Here is a 25522-nt window from a genome sequence, read left to right as displayed (position 1 = left end):
ATGATCCAACTAAATTCCTGACACAAACCTGTGCAGAACATAGTCTAACGCCCATTTAGAGGTCGGGAAACAGGCTCAGGGAAGAAGAGTGCTCTGGGTCATGGTAATTAAATGACAGAATCTGTGCCGAAGCCGACTGGTTCACTCATTCATTCATAAAATGGTTCAAATTTTTCGGAATTAATTTTGATCCAGTTTGGAATAGATGTGCCACCTTTTAGAAAGACTGGCATTTAGAAAGTTCTGTGTGAATACTGAATACTACACTTCCCACCAGGATGGGGTTTGTAATAGAGACAAATTCTCCAGAACCAATTTTCAAGGAGAAAAGAAGAAATGCACTGCAAGCAAGAAAATTGGGTGTCTGGGAAGGTTTCCAGCCAGGAGATTTCCAGCAGGACTTGAAAAGACTTGGTCCATCCTGCATTAGAACAGATAGTGGGAGTAGGGAGGAGGTGGCCTTTACTCATTCCTCCCTGTGCTAGTTACCTCAGAGGACATGGGAGGGGAAGACAAGGAGCCTTCCCAGAAGAGAATAACAATGTGGATTCTTTATTTTAAAAGAGACAACAATATAGCGTATTTTTTTGTTGTTCTCTTTTTCCTCCCCAAACTCAGAAACCATGGCCATCCTGGCAAACAGCTTAGAGTTGGACTACATCTGACGCATGTGTATCCTGGGGCCTTCTGACTCCCAGGGAGATAGTCTGGTCTTCTGGAACAAGTTCCCTTTAGCCTTCCCCATTGATAGCATCGAGGTGGTGATTCTCAAATTTTAGAGGGGAAAGGGTGAGACTGACAGTTTTGGGAGGAGCATGTGGTATGACTGTCCTCTCAAGATGCGACAGAAAACACCTTTGGGTGCCTGAACATGGAACAGCATGGTTTGTTCGTTCATCTGACAAAAGTCTACTGAGTGCCAGAGACCACTCCAAGCTCTGGGCTCACAACAGTGAATGAAACAAAGCTCTCGCTCTCAGGGAGCTTACATAGCGGCCGGGGAAAGAGATGATACACAAACAAGATAAAGGTAATGAGAGATGGGGTGGCTTTTTAAGACGGAAGGCAGAGATGGCCTCTTTGAGAATGTTGTCACATTGTCATTTTCAGCAAACCTCCAAATAAAGTGAGGGAGAGAACTGCATGGTTATCTGGAGGCAATGTTCCAGGCAGAGGGGACAAGCAAGGGCAAAGGCCCTGGGGTGGGAAAAGTGCTTTGTGCATCTGAGTTCCACTTGGGAAGGTAGGTAGGGGTGAGGTCAAAGGGGCAGCAGCCCAGCAGCAGGACAGATCCTATGGGCCCTGGAAGCCATGCTGAGAGGACCCTGAGTACTTATTGTGCAGCATCTACGTGCCAGGGATGTCCTAGGGCCTGAGAGGAGAGAAAAACATGTCACGATCCCTGCCTTCACCAGAGCAGCTTATGATCTATCAAAGGTTGACAAAGAAGGAAGTGAGTCCAGGACACTGTGGTAAGTGCTGAAAGCCATTTGGAGGGGCTGAGGGCTCAAGAAAGGGCTTCCAGAGGAGATGACACCAAAGCTGGAAGGAACAGTTGTGAAATAAGCCAGAAGTCATTTGTGTTCTGGAGCCACTTTTGCCCATTTCCCATCTCAGTCAAATCCTTGGATCTTTCTGAACTTCAACTTCCTTGTGTAAGAAATGGAAATAACAATACCTGTTCTCTAAACAGAAAACAAGGTCAAAGGTGTGAAGGTCTTTTCAAGACTGTAATGTTCTAGAGAGATGTAAAATACTCCTACTATCTCACCACAGTGCTTTCTCTTCCTACAGATCTGTGACTGTGTGTGAGTGCACAGAGCTAAGTGCATAGGCTCCTAGCACCTCTCCTTGAACCCACCAAAGCTGGTCAGTTTGTAAAGCCAGGCTTCTTGGCCCAAGGCCTGGTTGCATTCTGCAGCTTTCACATGTCTTGCGGCTCTTGGTGGGGCTGCTGGAGACACCATCCCTGTGGCATTTTCTCCGCTGGTTTACTGGAATTCCTCAGACATGTGTGCAGACTCCTGTTGGCTTCTGGGCTCCTCATCTTCTCTGACAAGAACCAGAGATGGGATCCTGCCCCTGCTTTCCAGGCCTCAGAGAAGAGGTGGCCACTAGGCTGCAGGTGTTTGGTCACCCTGCATTGCTGTTTGAATGCATTCAGGTGGGGGATGCTGTTCCCACATAGGCCAGGTTTGGCTCTGTCCAGGGCTGAGTGATAGGCACTCAGCCAGGGAAAGAGAAGCGTCTGCCCTCTCTATTAAGAAGGTACTTTGGAGGCCGGGCGCGGTGGCTCAAGCCTGTAATCCCAGCACTTTGGGAGGCTGAGACGGGCGGATCACGAGGTCAGGAGATCAAGACCATCCTGGCTAACATGGTGAAACCCCGTCTTTACTAAGAAATACAAAAATCTAGCTGGGCGAGGTGGTGGGCGCCTGTAGTCCCAGCTACTCAGGAGGCTGAGGGGAGAATGGCATAAACGCGGGAGGCGGAGCTTGCAGTGAGGACCCACTGCACTCCAGCCTGGGCGACAGAGCACGAACTCTAATTCAAAAAAAAAAAAAAAAAAAACAAAAAGAAGGTACTTTGGGCCGGGCGCGGTGGCTCATGAGGTCAGGAGATCGAGACCACTCTGGCTAACATGGTGAAACCCCACCTCTACTAAAAATACAAAAAATTAGCTGGGCACAGTGGCAGGCACCTGTAGTCCCAGCTACTCCGGAGGCTGAGGCAGGAGAATGGCATGAACCCAGGAGCGAGCCAAGATCGCGCCACTGCACTCCAGCCTGGGCAACAGAGCGAGACTCTGTCTCAAAAAAAAAAAAGAAAGTACTTTGGGGGAGTAAATTTCCATCAGCAGATTGGCAAGGTCATGGTTTAAAACCAACAATGAAAGCCAGATTGCAGCGTGATCCACCTGCCCTCTCTGGGGTTAAAAAGTTATTTTTATCTAGGACCCTTCAGAAAGAAGAGTCTATTTTCACCAACCCCAAGGCTTTAATGTATTTCATCTTCCAGTGTATTTTCTCCAATCAGAGCTGTCCTACAGTAATCTTACCCACTTCAGCTGGAAAAATCCCCTTTCAACTTATGGGAAAACACTGGCTGGGTTCAAGTGTTGGTTCTGCTCTGTGACCTTGAGCACCCCTTTGGCCTCAACAATGATCTGTAAAATGGGAGGATTAAGAACAGGTGAATCTTAAGGTTCCTTCCAGCTCCAGCCTTCTAGGATCCCATGACCCTTTGTCTCTAATGGGAGCGCCCTGCCATCTGTCTTGGCTAAGGAGTCACCACATCCCTTGATGTTGACCTTGACTTCTGCCTTTTAAAGTAATAAATGAAGCCTATAAATGCTAAATAAAATATGTGGTATTCTCCTACTTTGACAACTATATCCTCATATCTGGAAGACCAAATTCAAATTTAGAATTTTCAGACCCCCCAGAACTCTGTGTCGCACTATGGTTTCTTTCTGCTGTTTTCCCCCTTAGTTTAAGGAGACACATAATCTCCCTGAGTGGAATTCTTATTGAATTCCAGTAGAATTCAAGAATCCTACTGAACAATCCCTGAGTAGGATACTTGTCTATTTTGCATTTTGTATCTTGTGGGACATGTAGTTTGCTGTTGCTGTAGATACAACAGCAGACTAACGGACCTCCAAATAGCACATGTTTTCTCTCTCCATTTTTTCTTTTCTTTTTTTTTTTTGTAAGGGGATGAATATCAGTTGTGAGGCACATTTTCCTTTCTTCATTTAGACAATCAGCTGTTAGTCTTAGCACCCCATATCACATTTCCTCGTCAGCAGAAGCTGCTATTTCTCCTATCCATTAATTTCCATGTGAAAAGTGCAGCTTCTAGGGTCCCCATTTCATTAGTTTTAATGGCGCTTAGTTTTCTATGGATATGTGCTGTTAGCATAGGTTTCCGTCAAGAAGGCAGTTAGTTGTTTCATTTAAGGCAAGAGTGGCAGACCTATGGGTATTGTAGGTACGTGGAAGGCACTGGAGGTCTTACTGGTCGAAAGAATGCACTTTAAATATATAAAGGGTTATGGTATATTTTAAACCTTTTTCCTAGATGAATTGGGACCTAGGGGCTGGACACAGCAGGGCTTCTGGGTATCTGGGAAGAGCACAGAGGTTGAGTCAAGTGGGGTCTAAAAGACAGAGTCAGGAGCACAGCTGGAACGGAAAGCCAAGCAGACAGTCCCACAGAATTGCTCACCTTAAAAATCTGGGCAAGGGTGAGCAAACCCGACATGAGGCAACTGGGAGGGGCAGGGGTGCTGGGCCCAGAGTTAGGTTCAGACTGGAGGGAAGGAGGCAGAACTGAGGTGGTCCTTTGAAGCAAACCTCATGGACTCTGTAAGAGAACCGCAGCTCCATTCCTGGAGACAAAGGTAGAAAGAAAAGGTGGAATGAAGGAGCAGGCATAACTAGGACCACGGGGAGAAAGTCACACGGAAGCAGATTCCGCCTTCACTAAGAACCTGCTCACGGACACGAGCTTGGATGGTGTGGGTTGCCTCCTTAGATGACAGGCTCTTTGCAGGATACAGATAACCAGGAGTTAGGAACTTGTTGAGCTTTCAGCATGAAGGGCGCAGTGGGACTCTATGATTGCTAAAATCTCTTTGAGCTCTAAGGGTCTGAAATTCCACGAGATTTTTAAAAAGTCTGTACCAAGATACCTATCTAATGTATAGTTTCAGTTAATCACATAGCAAATAAAAGAACCCATAATTTCACATACTAATAGGTTTTGTCTTCACAAGATAAAACATATAGCTTTGTTGCTAGAAATAACCTTACGTGTAATTTAATCCAGCACTTGACAAACTATGGCCTACTGCTTGTTTTTATATTAATAAATGAAGTTTTATTTAAACACAGCCATGCTCATTCATTTACATATTCTCTTTGACTGTTTTGGGGCTATCATGGCAGAGTTGAGTGGCTGCAAAAGAGACCTTACAGCTCACTAAGCCTAAGATACTTATTCTCTGGCCCTTCAGAGAAAATGTTTGTGACCCTTTGATGTAATCTAACCCCCATTATACAGATAAGAAAACTGAGGCCTTCAAAGTTAAGGGCTTACTTCGAGGTAGCTAGGTGGTGACTGAGTTGCGGCAAGAACCATGACACTTGACAGCCAGGCCTTTGTTTCTCCACTTCTGCTCACAGTGTCCCATCCCCGGCTCCTCTGCTGATGTGCACCTCTTCACACCAGTCCATTTTGTCATTTTGCAGACACCAGGCCCGAGAGGCAGAGGTGAACTGACTGGCCCAGGGTCACTCTACCTGTCTGCCGGCCACAGGACAGGCCTCACACTTTCGAGTTCTGATCCTACAGAACCGGCTTCAAATGGTACTCTAAGCAGGAGTAGAAGAGAGAGAGAGGAGTGGAAGGCAGAGAGAGCTTCTAAGAGCTTTGAAGACAAGAACTCATTTGGCTCCCCAAGTCCCTCTCAGCATTAGCATTCACCTTCTGTTTTCCAACAAAAGGACACATTTACAACTGTCTCGAGTTCAACTTGAAAACCCTTTTCATAGGTTTCCAGGGAAATTACTCCAAGCAGCCCTGTTGGGCTAAAATGATTTCAACACACCCAGTCGTCTTCAATTCCTTCAGTGGCATCTGCTACAAACAGCAAAACATATGAGTACCTGATGTTTACCTTCCTTTGACATGAGAGATTCCAAAGGAGACGACGCACAGGGTAAAAAACAAGCCCTATCTACCCACAATCACATTTAAAGAACAAACAGCCAATCTGAGGCCCAGATCGGGCCTCCGCTCTCTGTGTGGGAGATTTCCCAGAGCGACAAGAATCAATCAGCCCATTAGCATGCTCTACATTTGTCCAGGAGAGTATCGGCTGAAAGCCGACCCCACTTTAACCCTTCTTCCAGCTGCCTCCCTAAGAGAGCCGTTTTCCTCCTCTTTGCCATTTACAAGCCTTTACAGTTTCTGCATTTCCACTTCTATTACGCATCTCTCTTGGACAGACAGGAATGAATATTCATCCAAGAGATTAAAGCGCATCAGCAGTTCTAACATAAGTGGCCAAAAGAATAAAGGACGCGTGTCGTAAGTGGCCACACGAGACTCCCTGAAGCCTTGCCAAGGCAATACACTGAACACGTGCATGGTTCCCCAGGCCCGCAGAGTTTCTGCCCAGCTCAGATGTAAGCCTGAATTTCAAGGGTGACATTTCCAGCCAAAAGAGGGAAGCTAAGCACGAGAGAGATGCATCAAGAGAGGCAGCTCTGTTTGGGGCTCAGTCTGTGGATCTACTGTTCCTTGTGCCTCTGAATTCAGCCCACTCCCTCCCATAAAGTCAGCTCCTCACAGCTTAAAGGTGAAAACCAATAAGGATTGTGAGAGGCACTGGGTGGGCTGCCAAGAATCAAAGATAAATAAAGTCCTTGTCTTTACATTTATTGAGAATCTCTCTGTGTTAGGTGCTGTGCCGGGGGCTTTACATATGCTATTTCTTTAAATCCTCACACAGCCAAAAGGTCAGCATTATTTTCCTCATTTCATACACATAGCACCCACAACTCAAGAGAAGTCAAGTAACTGGTCCCAAGACACACAGCAAGTTGGTGGTGGAGCCAGGCATTCAAACTCACAAGTGTGCCTGTGTGTTTTCCATCACACTGCACCATATCCAATGCCTGGAGGCTTTCTTTCATCACAGTTGCGGGCTAACCGTGCCAAGCCCACTTAGCAAGGTGGCCAGCAATTGTGGGAACATGGGTCGAGGCTCAGGTGCATTTAGTGTGCTGTATATCATGTTGAGTTGAAACGAGAGCATGTTGAGCTGAAGATCATTTGGAGAGCAGAGGCAGAAGAATGAAATGAGAGAACAAACCCAATTTGTGTGGAAATATAACTGTTTGTGTTAATGTGAATTATTTGGATTGATTGTGGCTGGTGAGAACTCCAGACGTACAGACAACAGTGCTCATTTGGATAATAGGGGTCCTGAAGATGGGTTCCTGTGGACCACTTCAAGGGGGGTTTAATATAGCAAAAACACAAACTTCCAGCAGAATCTGAAGTGAGGCGGGTGGATGAAAACAGAAGGAGCCAAGAGCTGTCCCTAAGAGCAGCAACAGGTGGTGAGCAGAGGACATCCATGGTGAACTGATAGTTAACCGGGGCAATGGATGAATGCACTAGGCAGGAGACTCCAGAACCCTTGCCATATCTGCAAACACCATTTGTCTTGTTCTTGACAGCTAAGTTTCCAACACTTTCCCCTTCATCCACTTGGCCAAAATGAGTAGATGAGGAAGTGTGAACATAAGTCAATACGGTAATACTATCACTTCTAGATGCTGTCACTAGAGCTTCCACTCAGAGCGACCTTTCTTGATCTCATTCTTTACCAGCAAGATTATTATCACCAGGTATACTCTTAAAATTTGCAGAGCCTCAGGCAAATTTTTTAAAAAGCCCACCTATCATATGACTAAATATTTACAAGTTACAAATCAAACCTACAAATGCTAAATAAAACATATGTTGCACTATGGGGCAAAGGATGGCACACACATCGGTGTGGACACCATCAAGGTCCACAAGTGGCCACGTGCATATGGTCCTGGGGACTTCAGCATCCCACCATGGTTGTGTAGCTGTGGTGGGACACTGAGTTCCTCAGGACCCGGCTCTGTCCACACCCTCACCTCAGTCACTCTTGGACCCCTGAGGGTTCACAGGGTAGTGAGGCCCACCCTTAGGAAGCAGACCCAGGGAAAGTGTCCACACAGGTTCTGGGAGCTCTAGACTGTCTAAGCAGGGAATTCCAAGGTCCTGGCTACCACTGAAGAATGGTCTAGAAGGAGGGGTATGGGCCTGTGTTCTTAGCCCTTCAGAGCTCCATACCCTCTGGAAAGGGACATAAGAGAGGGCCAGAGCAGGGCCCTCTAAAGCATGGGTCCCAGGGCAAGGGGCTCCAAGTGGTAATGACCTTTGATAGCACCATGTACTAATAATGCTTCTAATAATTAGCACCACGTGCCAAGGTTTAGTTGTCCCAAGCATTTTACATGTGCTAACTTGTTTAATCCTCCTAACAACTCTATGAGGTAGGTATAGGTACTATTACTACTATCATTCTACAGATGAGAAATCTGAGACACAGAGCAGGTAAGCAACTTGCCCAAGGTCATAAGTGACAGAGCCAGGTCATCTGGCTGCAGGTCCTCACTCCTACTGACTACACCATGCCCCCTCTAAACACACCAGGGCCTACCTTTGAGGCACATACTGGCTTATAGGGCAGCCTCCCAGAGCTCAGCCCTGAAGGCAACTCCCAACCAGCCACTATGGAGCACCTACTGTGTATTCATGGCCTATATTCATGAACATCTGGGACAACTCTTCGTCACATCTCCACACTTCTGACTGCTTTGCAGAATCACAGATTAATTCCCAGATCTGTCCAGTAGGTTTGCTGAAGCACCATTTTGGAAAGTTGAAAGTGAGTCAGGAGGTGGCTTTTTTTCCTTGCCTCAGCCAGGATAAGGAATGAAATCATCACCTATGGGAGGGGGTAAGCATAGTCTGAGGGCATTGGCGGTTTGATGCCACAGCTGATAATCAGGAGAAGGCTGCTCTGCCCAGGGCACAGATCTGCCTGAAAGCAGGAGAGATGGAAAACACCCCAGATGAGTGGGGTTTCTAGCAGCCAGTGATGATAGCTGCCCTTGAATTGGGAGAAAGTACAAGCCAAAGAAAAGAGATCTCAGTTCTCTTGAAAGCTTAAGCCACCTCTATCTAAATCAGGTAACAAATGCCAAGGAAAACACCATCAGCTTGATGTTTATACATGTTTATAAAGCTTATTATCTAACATTATATAAGCCAACTCATATCTCAGATATTAATAGGTCTCAGAATAGAGATTTACTACAACCCACTCAAAAATGCTTAAAGAAATCTTTCCAAATGTGGAAAGGGCATTGTGTGAATCACCCGGAAACTGGGTTCAAATCCTTATTCTCTCTCTTAGCAGCTATGTGGCATTGTATATGTTATTTGATTTCTCTGAACCTTGGCTTCTTAGCTGCAAAATGGGGATGGAAAATATCTAACAGGATTACCGCGAGAATTCAATGAAATAACATGTAAATGCTCTGGTATACAAAATCTGCTTTAAATATGTTACTTTTCCCCCTTCTTTGGTCATTTCCAGCTTCTCCTCCTCCCTCCTGGAAGCCTCTGTTCTCAGGTTCTCTTTAGGATCCCAAGGAATGGGTTATTCACAGCTATCTGAGGCCCCTCTTTTACATGGGGGAAATGTGGTCAGGCTGAGAGCTCCAGGACGAAGGTATAAACACAGCAGAGGGCAGAGCCTGCTTTTGATCAGGGGCCACTCTAAGAAAGGCAGGAAACTAGATAAATACATTTAAAAGAAATTTCGCAGTGGCAGGGACAGCAGAGCAGCATGGGGTAGATCCCGACATGGAAAGGTAACAGTGTGATATGGCAGAAATGCTTTGGTTGCAAGTGGAGAACAGACGTCTCTGGCTGCCTCTGGCAGCTGCCTCCTTCTGGGCCTTGACCTTTCAAAGCCAGGCCAGGCATCCCCTACCTGTACCACCTGTAGCTGGTTCAGGGGCCCCAGGCTGGGCTTCCTAGGTGAAAAAACAGCTGACTCAGTCTCTGGCTCTGTTGGCTCTTGGCCACCTGGCCGCTCCCATAACTGATTCTCAGGTCAATCCCTCTTCCCCATTCCTACTTCAATGACCTCAGGTCAGGCCCTTGCCACTTCTCTCCTGGACAGCGATGACAGCCCTTCACTGGTGTCCTCGTCTCCAACCTCTCTAATTCATCCTCCACAGTGCTGTCAGAGTGACGTCTCTAAAACACAACGACCCCAATTTAATATTCTTCAACGGCTTCTGAGGATGAAACCCAAGCTCTTTAGTCTATTAGTCAGGACTTTTTCATTTGCAAATATCAGAAACCAACTCAAAGAAGCTCAGATTAAGAACGAACGAAAGGATTTATTGGTAGGATACTGAGAAAGTTCCTAACAGAAAAGAACCATAAGAACTGGGCAGTTCCTGGAATCCCAGGGGTCAGGGCGGGGGCCTTCACCATGGGGTGAGGAAGAGGCGTTTAGGGGCCCACAATCACACTGCTCCAGCAACACGCCATGAGGGGCAAGCTAGATTCTTCCACCCCAGCTCCAGCAGAAATCCTGGGCAAACACTGCGACTGGCCAGCTTGGGCTGCATGCCCATCGCTTGATAATTATTGTGGACAGAATGGGGAATGTGATTGATACCTGGGTCCTAGGCCTGGGCCTAGTCCAAGGTGGGAAGAGGAGGAGTGGGATCTGGGCTGCAGAAGCCAGGAGAAGGTGCTCAACTGATGAGGACAAGAGTCCCCTGTGAGCTGACCCTGCTTTGGCCTCATCACTCACTACGCCCTACGCCGAGGCTGCCACCACAGCAACACCAATCTCCTTGCAGTTTCCAGCACACACCAGTCTGCTCTATGCCTCTATGTCTGGCTCATGGGTTTCAACACCCTTTTCCTGGAACATCCTTTGCACCTTCTTTGGTTGGGTAATGCACAGTCATCCTTCCAGATTCAATTCACAGTTGCTTCTCCCCAGAATCCTTCCCAGAGCTCTTAGATTATATTGCTTCTTTCTGGGCTCTCAGCACACCTGTGTGTCTTCATTGTAGTTACTACAGAATAACACTAAACAATGATGATAATAACAAAAACAAACACACGCAGCACTTACTATATGCCAGGCACTGTTCTAGGCATTTGGTATATTTTAATTCACTTGCTCCCATAACAACCCTATGAGGTGGGTACTACTACTAGCAAGTAGAGCTTGCTTTATTGAAGCAAGGAAACTGAGGCACAGATAATTTATGTCACTTGCCTGAGATCACAGAGTTATAAGTAGCAGAGCCAAGTTCAAACCCAGGAATTATAGCCCTGAGTTCTGCTTTAGAAATAATTTAACAGGCTTCAGTCTACCTGGCTAGGCTGTGAGCCCTCCAGGGCAGATACTGTGACAGCCATCCTTGCACTGCTGGTATTGGCTGAGTCCCTCATGAAATACTGTCTGACAGAACTGAACAGAACCTCCTCTGTTGGGCAGCAGGAGGAGGAAGAGAGAAGTAGAAAAGGCCACTTGGGCCCTTGGGAGCGGGATCATAGAGGGCTGTGGAAGGAATGGAGTCACTGGAGTCCGGTACCAGGTTGGCTGCGTCCTTACAGACCTGGTGTGGGAGAAGGGACACAGACGCCCAGCAAGCTGGTCAGTACCCTACACCCACCAGGTCACCTCTGAGAAATGTCTCTTCCCAACTCAGCTACACTTTCTCTCTCCAACTTGTTTCCTATTCTTTAAGCAAATTTGGCTTCTCCTATGGTCAACTGAGACTTGCCAGCATTGAGCTCTCACAATTGCAGTACTTTTCCATGTGTAACTTGATAAGGCCTATGTTGGGGTATGCATGCTCTGGAGTGATTTTCACTCAGAGCTGTTTTCACCCATTAACTTAATTGAGCTAATCCCTCAGTTTAGCTTCTTTTTCCTATGGTTGTGGGACCAAGGGCCAGGCAGGTCTCTGACTCACTGTCTTACCTTAAATAAGCCATTGAATGCCCCCTGAGTCAGTTTCTCCAGTTGCATATTGAGGCTGAGTCTAATAATCTGCCTCAATGGGCCTCGGAGCTCAGTATGAGGGCCTATTTGTCTCCACTGGGAAGGCTAGAGGCAGGAGGGAGGGACTGCAATCATTATGGCCAGTCATTAAACATAGTCTATCTTCCCTGCCAGTGGGACCTGAAACTTAACTATAACCCGACAGCAAATTTGTCAAGGTCAAAATCAGATATGATGAGAGAAGCCTTATATTGAGTCCTTCCTATGGGTCAGGCATTGAGCTGAACTATTAACAAATACAATTGTCCCTCTCTATCTGTGGTGGATTGGTTTTATGACCAATTCAAATACCAAATACCCAAATCTGCAGAAGCACAAGTTCCATATATAAAATGGCACAGTATCTGCACATAACCTATGCACATCCTTCTGTATACTTTCAATCATCGCTAGCTTACCTATAATACTGAATACGATGTAAATGCTATGTAAATAATTGCAACACCATATTGCTTTTTGAATTTCTGTTATTACTGTATCATTACTTTTAATTTTTTTTTTGAGATGGCGTCTTGCTCTGTCACCAGGCTGGAGTACAGTGGCGGGATCTCGGCTCACTGCAACTTCCACCTCCCGGGTTCACATGATTCTCCTGCCTCAGCCTCCCAAGTAGCTGGGACTACAGGCACGTGCCACTAGGCCCAGCTAATTTTTGTATTTTTAGTAGAGACAGGGTTTCACCATGTTGGCCAGGATGGTCTCCATCTCTTGGCCTGGTGATCTGCCCGCCTCAGCCTCCCAAAGTGCTGGGATTACAGGCGCGAGCCACCGTGCCCAGCCTATTACTTTCAATTTTTTAATTTTCTGAATATATTCAATCCATGGTTGGCTGACTTCTTGGATGCAGAACCCATGGATACAGAGGGCTGACTGTCCTATCTAATTTAATCTTCACAAGTCTGTGGTAATCCTTTTGACAGTTATGATTAAGTACCTGTAGATGCCAGGATCTATATTGGACACTTGGGAAACAGCAGTGAATAAAACAAAGATTTCTGACTTGTATATGGACAAGCAATAAACAGAATAAACAAGTAGTAAACTACAAGGTAAACCATGTAGTAGGTTAGGGAAAAACACTATGGATGAAATAGTAGAGCAGGCAAAAGTGACTGGGAATTTCAGGGGAATAGTCCAGGTAGGCCTCATTGAGAAGATGATAACTGAGCAAAAATTTGATAGAGGTGAGGGAGTCAGCCATCTGGGGGAGAGACATTCTGGGCAAAGGTCTAAAAGTGGGAGCATGCTGGGGTGCTCAGGGAGTGGTAAGAGGGCATGTGAGGCTGGGAAGGAGTGATGATAGGAGAGATGAGGAGAGAGAATGAGGGGCCACATCATATGGGGTGTAATATACACAATAATACGTGATAATTATTACATTATGTAGGCTACAATATTGAGTACCAATTAGCCCCATTTTATAGATGAGGAAACTGAGGCAAAGGAATATTACATATCTTGTCTAAGGTGACATAACCAAGTATTGGAGCTGGGAATGCACCCAGGTGGTCTCAGCTCAGAGCTTATGTGTGCATCTTAATGCTAACACATGGAAACCAAGATGTTTTATGGTATCTCCCCGGTCAACCAACTTAGGCACAGTGACATTTGTGATCTGAAAGGAATCCAAGAGATTTCATCTGATTCTGTTGTGGTAGAAGGAATAAAAGATTTTGAGGCTGAAGCCTGGGTTTTTCTCTCTCTTACTGGGTGACATATAATGTAACCTTTCTGAATGTCAGTATCCTCACCTGAACAACGGAGAAAATCACTCCTGCTTTACAGGGTTGTGAAGATTGAAATGGATGCATGTCCAAGGGCTTTGAAAAGTGCTAGCAGCTCCTCTTTCATTTCCTACTATGTCCCCAGCTTTTGGCAGCTGCAATCACTGACAATTCATCTCCAAGTTCAATTCTGTCGACAGAGACTGCATCTATACTGGCTGCCTCTACCCCAATCACCACCAGTCCAGGAGGGAGCTTGGAATTCAGTCTTTCCCCAGACTTTGGGCAGAAGGGTTTACCTACGATTGTGGAGGACCACCTCCCTTTTTGTCTCTACTACATGGAGAGTCCAGCTTCCTTCTAAACGACTTAGGATCTGGTGCTCGAGGAGTCTCTAACCTTGAGATGCTGTAGTCCCTTTTCTACCAATTGGGGCCTACTGTATGTGCTCACAGCTCTGTTTAAAGTGTTAGACACCTATTAGGTGCTCAATAAACAGCTGTTACTGATAATAGTACTAGTAGAAATGGAATTTGTTGCTACCAAAATGTACTGCCAGTTTGAACAGATGTTGGTAAAGGAAAGCCTGGTGATGAAAAGAGAAAGACAAATTTAGTTCAAAAATGTGTCTGACTGCTACTGTATGTCTGTAGCAGGGAGAGGGGGTGGGTGCAGTGACACAAACACACTAAGGTCAGAGAGCACACAGACCACTGCTGAGGTTAACTCAAAGGCTAAGGATGGCACCAAGATCATATCTCACCTGCGACAGCCCTGGTCCATCAGGTGGCAAATGGATCCACACATAATTACTTGGCACACACTTATGATTATTTTAGAAGTAGCTGGTATAAAATATAGAGCCACCACATCAGACAAGATATTTTGCTGTTTGATAAAAACCACCTATGAAATTGGCCTCAGTAGTACAAACTTTATTATAGGAGCACTGGAAAACTTATAGTAAATAAAAGCCTAAAACACAGGAAGTTAAGGATGTGGAAACTGAGAAATAGGAGAGCTAAGCCAACAAAAGTAATTCTGACACCCTATTATCTATAGGAGCTAAACTTTTCTTCTCTGCAGTTCATCTCCTTTTATTCCTCTTTTATTTATTAATTCATTCACTTTATACTATCCTCATTAATTTTATACATTTATTTCATTCCTCCTTTATTCCTCACTCCATGAAGGCCATAATGAGCACTGAATGGACTGCAGGAAGCCTGCAGCAAGAGAAAGAAGGGATGCAAAGGGCCGTGGCAGAAGTCAGGAGGTGGACAGAGCCTCGGCTGGCAGTCAGACACCTGGGGTCTGGTCCTTGCACTGGCACTGAATCACGTCCCTCCCTCTCTGCACTCTGTCCCTTATAAAGCAGGCAGTTAACACCTGCACTAGTTTGCACTGTGACAACTGAATGCATTAATGTTGGTGAAAATGCCTAATTGTGAAAGGCTATCCCCATGTAAATCACTGTTCTTCGGTTGTAAGTCAGAGAATAGAGGAGAGAAGGTTTCACAGCTGGATACCACTGCTAACATTCACAAGCTAGAGCCAAAGGAGGTCTGGTCTTCGGGCATCTCCTTCCACTTTCCCACTGGGAGAGAACATGGCATTGAGTCTGTGAGGGACAGTGGGTGAGGCAGGATGACTTGGTTCCCTATGACAGACCCACCAACACATGGAGCATCTCTTTGGCTGGTTAGTAGATAAATATTAATGACTAAATATGTATGCAGGGTAGAAGATGGATGGGTGTCCTGGGAGCCATCACTTTGATTGTCTCTTCTTGGATGCATTTAAGGATCTCAACGTCGTAATTGCATAGAGTGCTGGAATGAAATAATACAAAGCGTAGGAGGAGGTGAAGCAAGCTTCATGGGAGGAAAAATAGACCAAAGTCGGGTCACCTGCTGGGGGGCCAAGATGTGAATGTGATTGAGTTGTCCCTGAGAACACAAATGTGGGGATCCTGCTCACACCCTCAAGAGTCCAGGCTATGCTTCTCTGTCTGGGTGTGTGAGCAGTGGCAGAAGGCCCAGCTGTGCCAATTCAGTGTCCAGAGGCCCTGCTGTGGGCGCACTCCTGTGTATATAGATTCAGAGCATCCCAGTGTATTGTTAGAATATTAGAAAAAAGCAGCATATGGCATATGCTCTGCATGCAATTCTGCTCCTGCTGTTAACTTAGTTAAATCCAAAGTCGGATTCTTTCTGCTCACAAAAAGGTGCTTTGCACAGGAACGAAAGCCCCAGGCTGAATTGCTTTTCTTTTTTCCTTAATGTTATTTTTTGAGGGCCACATAAATAGTCCTTAAACGATAAATGGATTCAAGAATCCCATCTCTGCAATAAACAAAGCATGGAGCAAACACTCACATGCCTTTTCTCCCGGGAAGTGTGGGAGACCTTTTCAGGCATGGATGTGGATGAATTTAGGAAACCCTCAATTTTAATGTTTTACCTTGGCCCTTCTCCAGTGCTCGAACTTCCTGATTCCTGGTTCCTCCTCTTTCTCCTGTTCTATTCTGGGAAATCCTTTTCTCCGAGCTCTAGAGTCAAAATTGTAGTCCTCTCCTCCTCCTCCCTTTCTTCACCTTCATAGACCCTGCTGCTTCTCCTCCTGCACTTTCTCTTCCATTAACCTCAATCTCCCTTCTCCTACCACAATCACTCTACTCAGGTCCCCCAGCCACCTTGTGCTGGCCTCTCTTTACTCTAATCCATTGGCACATGACCCCTTCAACACAGCTATGGCCATGCCATATCACTGCTAAATTAGGGACAATGAACACATTTGGCATTCCAAGCCTTCGCAGACTGACCACAAGGTCTTACCTCTTGCTACCTTCTCATCTAATCCTATGTGCTTTCTACCCTGGGTCACACCGCTCCCTCTGATTCAAGCCTCTTCAGGCTATACCAGCCTATCTCTGTCTACTGAAATCCAAACATCACCTCCTCTGTGACATGCTTCCTCTCTGACACCTGAGCATGACTTTCTGGTCTTAGTCGTTTCTGTGCTTAAATATTCCTCCCATGAGAAAGTGTCATCCATGAAAACAGGCACTGCTACTCACCTTTGTGGCTCTTCACACACAGTAAGTATCGAGCCCATCAGAAAAGGAGAAACTTACCTGAATTGCACAATGTGAAGCATGGACATAACAAGTCACTTGCTGGACCACGTAGGGATGTGGATAGAATATGTTGTTTCTTCTTTCTGCTTCTACATAAGTATAGACAATCAGAGAAGACTGGAATGCCAGAGGAGGAGGAAGACAACCATGATGTCTTGTATTTTCACACAGTTATTTAAAGTATCCTGTTAATCCTATGAGTTAATGCAGTGGTTCTCAACTGGGGGCAATTCTGCCCTTCAGAGGACACCTGGCTATGTCTGGGAACACTTTTGGTTGTCACAGCTGGAAGGTACTACTGGCATTTAGTGGGTAGAGGCTAGGTATGCTGCTAACATCCTACAATACACAGGACAGCACTCTGCTGCCACTCCAACAAAGAACTAACCAGGCCAAGATGTCAATAGTACTGCTATTGAGAAACCCTGAATACTTATTAATTCAAGTAAGTATTATTAATCAAGTTGAAAAAACTGACGCACAAACAAGTGAGGTGGCTTGTCCAAGATAGAACTATTTAAGTGGGAGATACAGTCCCAAGCCCCAGTTCCCTGACTCCTAGACCTGTGCTCTCTCTCCTGCATTGTGTGTACATCTGCACAGCCAGATACTGTGGCAGAACTGAGAAGAAACAGAACCAACAAAGAATGCTGTCATTACTAAGCTTGGCAGATGTCACAAGGCTATGGGCCCAGGAGGTAGAATAAGTCTGTCTGCATCTCCCCTACGTGCTTTTTTTTTTTGATACAGCAGTCTTGTTCAACATGTTGCCCAGGCTACAGTGCAGTGGTGCAATCTTGGTTCACTGCAACCTCCACTTCCCAGGTTCAAGCAATTCTCCTGCCTCAGCCTCCTGAGTGGCTGGGACTATAGGTGCGTGCCACCACACCTGGCTAATCACACCTGGCTAATTTTTGTTTTTAGTAGAGATGGGGTTTCACCATGTTGGCCAGGCTGGTCTGGAACTCCTGACCCCAAGTGATCTGCCTGCCTCGGCCCCCCAAATCGCTGGAATTACAGGAGTGAGCCACAGTGCCCAGCCCCCTAGGTGCTTTTTAATAGTATCTCCAAATTATGTAGGACAGTGAGAGGCAATGTCAGAAGCCCAGCAGACAGCTAAGGCCCATCCCAGTAGTCCAGGCAAAACTGCTCTAGAGTTGAAGCAACTCCACTGGTCCACGTTATAGAGGAGGTTAAAGGATAGCAAACTACCTCGCAGTAGTGGGCAGCTGAACCCTCCAACAGACAGTGACTTTACTGAGACCAAGCAACAGCAAGGTTAGTTTCCCTGGCTCAGAGAGCTGCAGTGAAGTCTGGGAAGCAGCCCAAGGAGAGTAGATACCTTTGTGATGGGAATAACATGCTGGGAAATCTAACACCAACCCTTCCTTGGTTACTGAATTCCTTGACTCAAGAGAGCAGAGAGGTAGCATGCTGGCCCGGAGGAGGAAGAGCTTAACAAACATAGATCATAGATGCCATTTTTCCTGAGCATTTGGACCCATGTCCTAAAACCTACCACCTGCATGAGTGGTGGAGTGGAGGGCTGGGGAGGACTGATGTGGACAGAACTGAGGGGAGGGGGCACAAGCACATCCTGAAGTCTGCAAAGTGGCCATGTGTGTCTGTGAGAAGAGCTATCTTGGGGGGCTCTGGTGAGCAGAACTGGGCTGCATGAAGAATAAAATTTGACCGATTTGGGCTCAATGTGAAGAAGACTGGGGAGAACTATCTACAATGGCACAAAGTTCCATGTCACTGGGGTTCAGGTAAGTTGGGTTTCTCCTAAGGGACACTCAGTGTCAGCAGATATCTCTATAGTAAGGGACACTCAGTGTCCCTTAGAAGAAAACAGTAAACATATTTTTACTATGTTTTATGAAAAAAGTAAAGTTACACGGCTATGCACTAGTTGGAGGGCCTGAACCGAAGATCCCAGCGGCAGGGCTGTCTAGGGGTGGGAGATAGAACTTGAAAAAATCCTGCCCTCACATGGCAGAAAATAGTCCGCTGGGGGCAGAAGACCCAGGTCTTACATTGCAGTGACAGTGGTGTACGTGCATTGCTCTCCCTCTGACGAAAGCTGTTGACTTCAGTTGAGAGAGACTTCTGCCTCAATCTGAGGCTGAACGTCAGGAAGGCCATATAAAAGGCAAGGCCTAAACACAATTTTCTCCAATTTTAAAAACTTGTCAGCAGGTATCTCTACAGTAAGAGCAACAGGCTATTGGAAACATACTGGAAACATACTAGCTGTCATCATAAAATAAGAATCAAGTAAATATGACATGTTTAGTGATGTCCTATCATTACCATTGTGTAGCACCAGAATTAAGCAGTTCACATAATAGCTGAAAGGATATGTTTTGGTTTTTCTGTCCTCTCTTTGCTACCTAGAAGAGTGGTTCCAAAACCTCCCCTCTCCCCTAACCCTGGCAGTGTGAAGAACATGACACACTGGACTTGACTAGCAAAATCTAGCTTGCAATTTAACAGTGTGACCCTGGGCAAGTCAAGTCATTTTTATTTTGCAGTTTCCTTATTGCAAAATGGAGACAGTACTACTGCTTACCTTTATTAGGTAATTGTTGAGGATTAAGTGAGATGTTTGTGAAGTGCAAAAAAACCCAGGTGTGTGCAAAGTAAGTGGCTTGTGAATGTCAACCATTATTACAAAGGGCTTTACCATATGCTATCTCCCTTCTTGTACAGCAGTGGGAGATTCCCTCCATCCCCCCAACGAATGAGTCTCCACCTGACTATTGCTCTCTCTTGCCAAATCATTCCACCTAATTAGACAAAAATTTTCATGTTAGGATGAAGTTACCAAGTTCAAAAGCCACTTGCCTCTAGTTGTTTTCTGTGAAGAAACCACTATAAAGATAATACTACATCAGCTAAGTGTACCAGAAAGGCCAGCTTTGTTATTTTCTGCCCAATATTGTTAGATAAACATGACTTGAGTTATAGTACCAGCTTATCAGTGTGATGAAACTGCTTCATAGTATCTGCTGGTTTCTCAAGATGAACCATGATTAAAATGGTAAGGGCGGTTTGTAGGGGTGTCACTGCCATATTTATGCCCTCTGGGATATGAGAACAATCTCTGGGGCTGGTCTAAGGTTATCAGCAACACTGAGAATTTGTTGAGGAACTGGAGCTTCCAAAAACAAGGAAACGTATGAGTTGTTCATTAAACTGGTAGATCTTGGCAGGGCAAGGAGATTGCTGACTCTGAGAATAGCAGAGTGGCCCTCCTTTTCTCTTTGAGAACAATATTTCTGCTAGAGGTTAGGCCCCAGCGTTCTTCTACTGGCTTCCTGGAGAAGGAATAAGGGCTGAGCTCTGCACAGCTGCATATCCTGACCTAGCGGCTTCATAGTAGTACCGGAAACTCCTCATAAGGTCCACTCTGGTCTTCCTCAAGAGTTGGTTACGGGAATTCTCGGGAGAAGAGAGGATACTTGTTATTGGGCAACTTTAGGTTTAGAGTTACATTTTCCTAAAGATAAGATGTATGTTAGAGGTAGAATTTCTCATGCAAAACCAAACCTGCAATTTGCATATTCTGCCAGCAGGTGACAGCGATATGAACCAAAACACAAGATGTCTTTGCTTCATGTGGGGATCTTTCTGCAAATCCCACAAATGTGTAACTGTTAATTTCAATGATTTATTAAAATATATGCAACTTTTAAATAATATTAATCTGCAAAGTTGAGCAATCTTAAAAGAAAAAAGAACCATAAATATAATGTGAAAGTGTGAATCTGATTTTTGGTGGTTAGAAATGTATTCCAGTGCTAATCTTATGCCTAATTAGAGTGGGTCTTTGCACAGTTGTGGGCTTCAGGATATGGCCTTTCTCAGGCTGTCTGCTTCAATTGCACTGGCTTCTCCTTCTCTGATGGCTACTCACAAGGTGTTTACCATTATAATTGCCGTTTTGGAACTCCCATCTCCTTTCTTTAAACATTATTATTTATTGAACGCTTACTTTATACCAGGAACTAAATGAGATAACTTCATGCTACTAGTCTCGTTTCATCCTCACCACCCCAAAAGTTACATGTGCTTACCGCCATTTTACCAACAGGAGACTGAGAGTCAGTGGGTGACTGAGCCCAGACCTGCGTAACTCCCACCCTATGCTCTCCCAACTATCTACCTTCTCAGGTTCAGAGAAAAGAAAGTTTGGGGGATTTCCCCATGCTGACAGGGGTTTCCCTGCACTGTCCCTATAACATTCATTTTCTCCTGTCAGAAGGGAGAAGTGCTCTACTTTATCCTCCACCCCTGGTGGGCAGTCCCCCATCCCACTCCCAACCCCATTATTCTTTTATTCTAGGAACTCCCTGAGTGAGTGTGCATATAATATTTATTTACTGATCCATAGTATTTTGCTGTCAATGGGGCCTTGGAGGGCATTTAATCCAACTCCCTTTCTTTGCAGAAAAATGAAGCAGAAGTGCAGTGTTGCCCCTAGTCAAGTAACTGGCTAGTGGCAGAGGCAGGACTGGAGCTCAGGTTTCCCATCTTACGGTTGGGTTGAGTACCCCCTAGCTTTTCCAATTCACTTCAGAGAGTTCTGAAGAAGTGGCCATTTGAAAGACACCAGAACATTAAAATAATAATAATAATAATATGTATAGAGGTTAAACTGACCTAAAAAGACTGGAGTATAAATAGGTATAGAGGTTAAACTGGCTTAAAAAGACCGGAGCATATGAATTTAATAATACCTCAGTAGGTCAGACCAGCATTCATCTACCTAACATTCTGTTCCTGATTGTGGTGTCATGAGGGTCACTGGAGAATATGGGGGATCCATTCATAATAACTTAAAACGATTAGAAAATGCCCCCTAGCGTCCCTTTAATAACTCAATTTATATCTGTCATCCATGACGCTCTCTAGAAGTTCGTGTCTGGCATCTATTTATAATTTCAACACATACTGTTTCTGGGAGTAATGATTTTCACACATTTACTACCTACGGTGTAAAGTACTACTTCCTTTTATTTGTCCTAAAACTATCAAGCTCTTTGGCTCTGCTCAGCAGGGCAGGATGAGAAGCCATTAACATCTTTCACCTGAAGAATTATTTTTAAAGAAGCTAATTAAATGTACAATGAAAACAGGCATGTTACTATGCAAACACATTAATTAGGTCAATTTTGTGAGGTTCCTACACGTTCCCCAAAAAAGTTCAGTCCACCTACAGAGGTTAATTTTCCCCAGATGACTTCCAGTTAGAACTACTTCTGTAGGAATTTTCTCTAAACAGCTGTATCGACATGGCTTATAACTGCCCCAGAAGAAAAAGTGAAAAAAAGCAAGACCAGTGGGCAGGAATGTGTAAGTTACAAAGTCTAATAGCAATGACATCTTGAAAACACATTCTTTTGTTTTCAAAGTCCAAAACTCTGAAAACAACTCCTCTTTGGACAAAGGGTACACTGGTAATGGTTAACCAATTCCAGTATCTAAAGCTAAAGCTGGGAGATGGCATAGCAGGAAGTATCATCCTGATGATGATTCACATGGCATTACCTGAACCCTTCCACATCAGGATTTATAACAAAAGCATGTATCATGATTGCTCCTTGTCTGTTTCACTAGCAATAAGTAATAAGATTCCATTGCTCTTCTACTCAGTCCAGTAGCATGAGACATGTTGGGTGAAGACATTCTGTTTGAAGATTCAAAGAAAGGACAGAGATAGATAGCACCCTCTGAGTATTCTTTTGCAGCCAGGTGGGGAAAAGGAGAAGGAACCAAACTAGAGAGAATTCCAAATGGAGCTGTTTCCACCATGGTCTCAGGGTTCTGGACTACCTGCCCCAAACAACAGAGGAGCAGCCACAGCACTTTTAACTCAACACCATGACTTTGTCAACTGCGGAGGGGAGGTTTAGGCCCAAAGACACTTCTTTCCTCTGAATAGTCACATTCTGTGTGTGTTCTGCAAAGATGGTGCAAAGGTTAACAATCCAAGGTATTTTAGAATCAGTACAGACCAGACCCATTTTCCAGAAGTTGGTTTTTGACATATTAACAAGAGATCTAGTCTCCTAAGACCTAGAAAATCCCCAGGGGTTCCTGCATTCTCAAGATGGAGCAGAAGGAACGTTGTAAGCCTCAACGCTAACTTTTTTCAAACAGCTCTTTTAAAGGGGACTTGTCTCTCATGAGTATTCTAGGTGGACTAAGTTCAGTGTCTTAAACAGACCCTGCCAGTAATTTGCTTGTCTGTGGGACCAGCTGGGAACTAGCAAAGGACACTGAGGATGTAACAGAACAAGACTGTATGAATTCTGATGCATGGAGGGTGTCAGAGATTTAATAAGAGTTCAATCTTTTAGCCATGCCTGAATTCACAGCATGGCTTTTTCCAAGAAGTGCCAAGTGCTTTAAAGATGACACGCTAATCTTCACAGAGCCTGGGTAATGGAAAGCCTGAGCCTGCAGGGACAGGGTGTGAGGGTTGGAAGCTGACTTCTAGCTGTGTGCTGGCCCCAGTGAGCGGATCAGTGACGTAGGTAACAGAGCAGCCATCTCCAGATGCCTTCTCTCTCTGCCCTCGCAGCTGCTGCTATCTCTGCCAACTCTCACTCCAGTGTTATTATGAACCAGGATCCCTTCTTCTTCCCCTCTTTAAAGACAACAGCATAACTTTGTCGATAAGTAATGGCAAAAAATAAAGGCACCAAAGAGCAGATAAACAAGTAAAGGGCAACAGGAAGATCTACCAAAAAGAAAAAGCAATGAACTCCTGGAAAGTAACATTATGAGATGAAAAAATCCACCTCTACCTGAGGCCCCAGGCTACCTTGCCCCTAACTGGGCCGGTGACTCTGATTTAGAACAGTTGCAGCAACACAACTTGCCTGGATGGTCAATAGTCTAGGCTCCTATTCAGTTCCCGAGAGGGAAGAGGGTCTAGATGCCTGGTGGGGAGCTCAAGTTGCTGTGTGTTAGCACAGTGCCTGGCACACAGTTGTCAAGCACTGACGTCTGCTAACTGAAAGTACTTGTATGGCTCATAACTAACATGTGAGGTAGGTGTTTATTATACTCTGTGAGGATACTAAGTTCCTGATGGAAAGAGAAGGGTCCTGAACCTGGATCTTATTTTAGTCCCTTACTTTTCCTTCGGATCTATAGAAAAGGAGTGTTCCAGGATGACGTGATGTAGAGAACATGAGGCTGGAAGGGAGGAGACCAGTTTTCTATGCCCAGAACGCTAGACTGGAAAAAAACTTGGAGAGCTAGTTGAGGAATGGCAAGCAATTTCCTTTTATGTGCTAACCCTGATTTTCAGCAGTGGTTGCTGGCTCCCAGGAGCCCTGTACTGAGGACTCTGGGCTGCATCTGGCTCAGCAGGACAGTGAGCTATGATCAATTAGCCATGTCTGCCACAGGCATGCAAAGCACTAAAAGGACTAAAGATGTCCACCATCCACCATATTTTCTTCTTCTAGTCCAACCTATTTATTTTATAGATAATAAAATTAAGCATCAGAAAACAGATGTATTCTAAGTTACATAGCTGGACGGTAGCTAATATGTGAACTCAGGATTCTTGACTACAAGTCCAGTACTCTTTTTTTTTTTTTTTTTTAACTATGTTAGCTATCCTGGTCCTAATACTAGTTATATTATAGCTCCACAAGTATGGATAAATGTGCTTCCTGTGACTCAGTTTCCTCACCTGCAGATCAGAGGAAATAATTCCTGTTTGATCTACCTCACAGAAATACTGACAACCAAATAAAATATTAGAATTCCAGAACTTTGAGTTCTGAGGCCATGTTCTTGCTGTCGTACCATGATGTTATTAGTAAATAGATGTGGAAATACTGAAAAGCATAAGCAGCACTACAAAATGCATAGTAGTATTATCAGAAGTAAGGAGTCTGGGCTCTAGACTCTGCTTCAATTGCTCCATACCTGCAGGCTTCCTGTCTACATCCCCACATGCAGGAGTGCAGGAGGGAACCAAGGCTAACAGCAGAAACAGACCCTGGTCCCCCTGCAGGCAGCTGGTCTCAGGTATGTCTCAGAACAGAGCGGGTGGCTGGAGGCAAAAACTCCTGGCAGGGCAGGGTTTCTGCCCTCTTAGAGCTCTCTATCCCTCCTTCCTGCTCTCACAGTGGACGTCCCACTAGTCCATGAGTATGAACTTGTGTTTGCAACCTGGGACACTGCACCTAGACTCTCAACTTTACGGAAAGAGGATGACGGCAGTAGGACCTAGAGGGGAGGGAGGCTGGGTTTCTGGGACTTGAGTTGGTGGTTTCCCCGTGTCTGTCTCCTACTTCTGCTCCTCCTCACTCCCCTCATCAAAGGCTTCACCCCACCTCTCCTGCTCTGTCTCCTCCTCCTCTTCCTCATGACTCACATTCTCTGGTCCTTCAGTGAAGTTGCCCACCCCCTGTGTTTCTCTTTCCTCATCCTCAATATCACAGGGATCTCAAGAAAAAGCAACCCCTCCACCCAGATACCCAACACAATGCACATTTCTAAAGTGCTGTTTTTTTGGTGCCTTTTCATAAGAACAGTCCGCTGCATCTACCTTATCTCTCTTCCTAGAGTGACAGTTGCCATTGAGTGGAGGCCATGATTTGGCTTAGCTGGTGTTAGAATAGAGAGATCACACATCTTCACTAGCCTTAGGTTCATGGGATTGCCGGGCTAAAAAAACCTAACAAGGTCATTTAGTCTAAGCAGCCATTGGAAGCAGATTTCTAAGTACTAAACGTATTCCCAAACACAAAGAGCTCAATAGTTCACAGGCAGTTCGTTTTGAGGGTCCAAGAAGTTCCTCTCCATTGTGTTTATTTTTGAATTGTCTCTGTTCACTAGAATGTCAACTCCGTAAGGGCAACAAGATTTTTGTCTGTTGCATTCATTACTGCATCACTATCGCTTAGAACG

At 45.2% G+C, this 25522-nt stretch overlaps 1 protein-coding gene across 1 annotated transcript in view; it reads right to left on the bottom strand.

The window, feature by feature from the left end:
• Window positions 1–4320: 4320 nt before the first annotated feature.
• FAM78B (family with sequence similarity 78 member B) overlaps window positions 4321–25522 on the bottom strand; it is a 48268-nt gene continuing 27066 nt past the window's right edge. Inside the window, exon 2 of the mRNA XM_017867555.1 lies at window positions 4321–4393. Coding sequence (XP_017723044.1) covers window positions 4360–4393 — 34 coding nt within the window. The 3' untranslated portion in view covers window positions 4321–4359. The remainder of the gene's footprint in view (window positions 4394–25522) is intronic.

Source organism: Rhinopithecus bieti, unplaced genomic scaffold (genome assembly GCF_001698545.2).
Source record: "Rhinopithecus bieti isolate Rb0 unplaced genomic scaffold, ASM169854v2 scaffold_3763, whole genome shotgun sequence".
Lineage (NCBI taxonomy): Eukaryota > Metazoa > Chordata > Mammalia > Primates > Cercopithecidae > Rhinopithecus > Rhinopithecus bieti.
This window is presented reverse-complemented; position numbering and strand designations above follow the sequence as displayed.